Source organism: Coturnix japonica, chromosome 24 (genome assembly GCF_054131305.1).
Source record: "Coturnix japonica strain WE chromosome 24, WE-NBRP24, whole genome shotgun sequence".
Classification (NCBI taxonomy): Eukaryota; Metazoa; Chordata; class Aves; order Galliformes; family Phasianidae; genus Coturnix; species Coturnix japonica.
Window position 1 is genome coordinate 2,392,501 of NC_140686.1, and position 5,015 is coordinate 2,397,515.

The 5,015-nt window shown below is 50.0% G+C and overlaps 1 protein-coding gene across 2 annotated transcripts in view; it reads left to right on the forward strand.

Moving 5' to 3' along the window:
* The window catches only part of LOC146756986 (uncharacterized), an 8,069-nt gene extending 4,034 nt beyond the window's left edge, over positions 1–4,035 (forward strand). Inside the window, exons 3-8 of one of the 2 annotated variants that reach the window (XM_085523363.1) lie at positions 379–447; positions 589–660; positions 752–853; positions 1,557–1,700; positions 2,225–2,366; positions 2,552–4,035. In XM_085523363.1, the coding sequence (XP_085379489.1) occupies positions 379–447; positions 589–660; positions 752–853; positions 1,557–1,700; positions 2,225–2,366; positions 2,552–2,648 (626 nt within the window). In that variant the 3' untranslated portion in view covers positions 2,649–4,035. The remainder of the gene's footprint in view (positions 1–378; positions 448–588; positions 661–751; positions 854–1,556; positions 1,701–2,224; positions 2,367–2,551) is intronic. The other variant, XM_085523362.1, reaches the window with a different exon arrangement.
* The last annotated feature ends 980 nt before the right edge of the window (positions 4,036–5,015 follow it).

Here is a 5,015-nt window from a genome sequence, read left to right on the forward strand (position 1 = left end):
GGATAGCTCCACCAAACTTGCACATGGACTTGTAAAATCGTGACACAGATATAGGTACATCTCATACATAGTCAATGATTTCTCGGAATTCTGATACATATTCAATAGTTGTTTAGCATGCAGACCCCCTCTTGTTCTTATCAGGGGGATGCAACTCCTCTTCTGGTATTTACAACATCTATTCTCCTCCTTGCCTGATGACTTCCGTGAGGTCTCACTCCTTATCTGCATCCTTCCTGCTCTCCCAGGCCCCTTGTTTCCCTGTGCGGAAGGGAGAGAATAGTGTTGTGAAGGAATCCCTGGCTTTAATTGCATCCTGCGACCTTGTGGCTGAAGGGATGCTCAGTAGCAGTTGCTTTGTCCTGTGTTCATTTGCAGATTTGACTAGAGGAGTTGATCCAGCTTCCTCTCTGAGATCTGGAACTGAAACTCTGTCGGATCGCGCAGGTACGTCATAGCTTTGAAATTCTTTAGAGAGCTTTTGCTGCCCGTTTCAGTGCCATTTCATGGCACAGTCCCCTGTACGCTCTGCTACTCAGTTGATGCTGTAGTGTGTGACTGAAACTTTTCATGGGTCTTTGGTTGCAGAAGTGCCCCCAGTGTGGGCCCTGCCCGGTCATCGGTTTCCTCCTGTGCTGGAGCCCAGCTGGAATCCCAGCAGTGAGTACTCTGTCTTCACTGACTTGGCTGACTCGCCGCTGATCTTCAAAACTTCATGCACGTGATATTTAACTTCATACATTCTGTTAAGGTCCGGAAAGAGAAGAGGATGAATACAAACGAGGAAAATACTCTCAGGGCTCATCCCGTCTCCTGAAGCGACTGCTGAAGGAAATGGAGAAGGCAGAGCGTGGTGGGTATACTTCAGTCTGTTCACTGTGGGACCTGGGAAGCTGAGGTGTGATATGCAGGTGTGGGCAGGCTGTAGCCTGCACAGCAGGAAGGAATGGGTCAGAGCCGTGCTGCAGCCGTGTTCCATGTATCACCTTGCAGGTGCTGTCAAGCACCAGAGCTGGTCTGCTGCCAGATGGTCTGCATCCAGCCAAGACCCAGAGGCAGCTGCTCCCCCAGCACAACCATTACTTGTCAGAGCTGCTTTGTGCAGTCGTTGGCACCCAGATGGCAGCAAGTGGCAAGCGCTGTGCTTCTGTTCATCCAAAGCCCTCCGTGCAGCTGAGCAAGTTCAAGGCAGGAGGAGCATCCCGAGCAGGGTTGGCTGCCTTTGCTAATGCTGGAAATGAGGTGGAGATGCTAATTCTGAAGGCTTGGACTGTGTGTTAGAGCTTGGATTTCAGCCTGCAGCTACCTGGCTGTGATGGGCTGGTGACAGCACAGAATGTGAGGGCCTTGCACAGGAGCTGATTCCTCAAGAGGTGTGAGGGAGTCAGCATTGTCCAATAGCTGGGAGGGCCCAAATGCCTTTGGGTAACAGAGGGGCTCACAGTGTACTTGGGGGTGGGGGGCCTGGACTTTTCCTGAGCTCGGGATTGGAGAAGCTCAGTTTTTGATGAGGGCACGTGACATCCCACTCCTACTGCCCTGCTTTCTTTCTAAAGGAACGGACCAACAAAGTGAGCGGGATGCACTCCAGGAAGGTGGATATCCCACACTGCCGGTCCCGGATGCACTCCAGGAAGGTGGATATCCCACACTGCCCATCCCGGACAGAGGAATGCAGGCAGCACCAACCAGCATGCCAGGTAATTTCTGTCCCATGATCATACGGTGTCACAAACCAGAGTCACTGCGTGCCTGCAGGCTCTTGCTGCCAGCTCTTGCACACCAGGTCAGCAGCCAGACCTGAGCGTGTGAGCATAGAGCACATGTAAAAGAAGCAGGAGTGTTTCTCCCCTGGGCTGGCTCTGGCTGTGCCCTGTGCTGGCTGAAGCCTGACCTTCAGCCTGGGGGGCGTCCCACAGGAGAGCTCAGGACACGCATGCCGGGAAAAGCATGAGGGATTCTGCTCTGTAGCTCTCCCCACAGACCAAGCCCAGACCCCAGAGTACAGCCCCAGCTCTCGGCCCAGAGGAGGACACGGGTAGTGCCTGTGCAGCCTCTTCGTACCCAACAAGAGGTGGAAGCAATCCTTCTTGTCCTCCGGTGCTTCGGCACCAGAGACGGAGGCACCCACTGACAAAATGACCTCTTGGGTCCATGAAGCACACTGAGAGATTATCTGTAGCGCAGCTGAAGGTAACGTGGGACATTGTCTCATTTCTTCCAGGGATGAACATAGGCAAAAGCACAGAGGCTGCTGCTCACAGATCTGTGCGGAAGCGCCGCATTCCGGTGACGGTCTCAGCGATGCTGCTGCCTGCGCTGGTGCTGGCCATTGGTACTGTGATATGGGTGCTCAAAAACTACCTGTGAGTTGGCCTTTCCCCAGAACACCTTATTGCTGCATTTGGCAATGAAGCATTTGTGGTGCCAGGATCCTGGATGGCCAAATCAGCCGCTGGCAGTACACTGCCAGGACTCAGGTTGCAAAGTCTTTCAAGTTTCCCCTTATTTCCTGTCAGTGAGTAGTGCTTTCTGAAACTCATTCTCACAGAGCGCGCAAGAGGGAAAAGAGAGCAGCAGAAGCAGCAGATGGAGCTGGGGAAGGCAACGAGACAGACTCTGACCCAGTCAAACAAGAGTCTCCGTAATAGCTCCAGTCCGTTCCATTCTGCCATTGAAGAGGCCAGAAGTCTTCAAGGTCATCTGGAAGACCTGGAGCTTGAACTCAAAGCCATGAAAGAGATCCTTGGGAACAGTCCTGTGTGCTGCCTTCTGTCAGAGGACGGCCCTGAATGTGAGAGCAGAGCTTTTGTCCTTCATCCTGCATTCTCCAGGACAGGTATCACCAGCAGTTTGAAGATTCTTAGCTCGACACAGCTACATTCCTGTTGAGGGTCCTAATGAGGACCCAGAAAACGAGCTTCCTCTGACTGCCGGACAATGCGTAATGTCTTTGGAGATGTGGGTGAGAATGGCTGGTTTCAGGGAGAGCTGACAGATGGCACAAGAGGACTGGTCCCTTCCAATTTGGTTGCGGAGCTTTCAGATGATGAACTGGATACACCTGGAGATCCTGTCAGAATTCCTGCATTGCTCCATCTGCAAGACTACCATTGTTCCACTCAATGGAACAACTCGATGTTGAGCAGAATGTGGTTGAGCTCCTTCGGGAACTCTCTGAGGCGACTGACAGCGGAACTGCATAGCTTTATTGTATATGAAAAACAACCAAACAACTGTCCCCTCCCTCTCCCTTCCCCTCGCACCCCCCTACCCCCCCCCAAAAAAAAAGACAAAAAAACCCTAAAAAAACAACAAAAAACAACCCACCCTCAATAATACAAAAAACCAAAACCAATTAAAATCTCAGCGCTGTTCTTTTTCTGGGATACACTGAGGTGACGCTTCTTCTAGCTTAGACTTTGCAATGAGTTTGTGTCACGGAGTTCTCTCTAGAGCTCACTCGGTGACAGCGGGAACAAACCCAGGGAGAGAAGGAACAAAGAACCTCCCCTCTCTAACAGTGCGGTGCGGGGGCAATAATGAACTGGGGGGGGGGTTGGCACTCACCTCTCATCGGGGTACCATCCCGTTCTCTGCAAGCCACGATGTTGTGGGAAGCTGTGGAGGAACTGCTCAAATGTATTCTCTCTAAGAGAGGGGAGCAGGTATCTCCTAAATGCATATCCGAGCTGGTAAAATGGGCTCATATGAATGGACATCTTCAGGAGGTGGCACTGATTTTCACTGTAGCCGAATGTCGAGAAATAGTCGACCATATGTGGGACTTTGATATCTCCAAAAATAAGGAATACAAAATAAATACATTGAAGAATATGCAAGCCGAGTGGGAGATTGCTGCTGCTGTGGTACAAGCTCTATCCGGACCTAGTGCTCAGTCAAGGTCAGAGCTTGACTCCCTGTTACCAGGAGTTTCGTACTCCGTTTGCTCATCAGCCTCACAAGTCAGGGCTGCCGCAGAAGCCCCGAATAATCCCCCGTCCTCGACCTCTTCAACGTCTCTGGCAGATCCGGTTTTGGCTGGTGAGGAAGGTGCGGTGGGGGGGGGCTGAGGGGTGTGCAGAGCAGCAAGAAGCTCCTGAGAGTGAAAGCGACTCGGATAATGGTGGGAATGAGAAAGCGTTGGAGGAACATAATAAAACATTAACTGAGGAGCTGCAGGACTTAGAACTGCGTACGAAGGAGGCATCAGTCTCTTTGAGCGTTTCACCGATGTCTTTACAGCCCCTGTCTATGCGATTCCCCCCCACATGTAGCGATCCTCCACCTTTGCGTTGGTCTGGAGTCATTAGAGACATGATATTGGAGGGACCGTGTCAAGCTGTGTTTCAGCTCGCTTGCCCGCTGATAGACGATCAGCAGGGAGCTGCTCGGTGGGAAGTGCATCATTGGAAATTGTTACAGCAGGCTGGTAAGACTGTGACTGACTATGGGATACGATCTGAAGCTTCTAAGCAAATCATTCAATGGATTTTCACTGAGGATACTCATATGACACTAGACACTTCTAATCTTGTGCGGTTGTTACTAACACCACCAGAATACGTTGTTGGTCTCATCTCAAGGCAGAAAATAGCATCCAGCCTTTATAGTAACTGTGTTTGTGTGTTTCTTTCCTAGTGGAATTGCTTTGTAACTTGCGGTGTTATAAATAATATTAGTAATGGTTTGACATAGTGTGTGATTTTCTGTGTTACCAATGCAGTCTCAAGAATTAGAATTTTAGGCATTATCCATAGATCAAATGTGTGTTAAAGAAAGGATTTGATGTAATCAGTGCTGTAATCTATGGGAATAGCTCTTTTAGTATGTTAGTACTGCTCACTCATGATGTTATTAGCCTATTAATTAGCTTTTCTTAATTTGCAAAGACAAAACCTGGAAAGGAATCCCAGGCAAAGGGATGACCCTGTATCGTAGAATGGATACGTCTCTTACACCCAACTAATTGGGATTTTAAAAATATGACCATGCATCACTTGAGACAAAAGTGC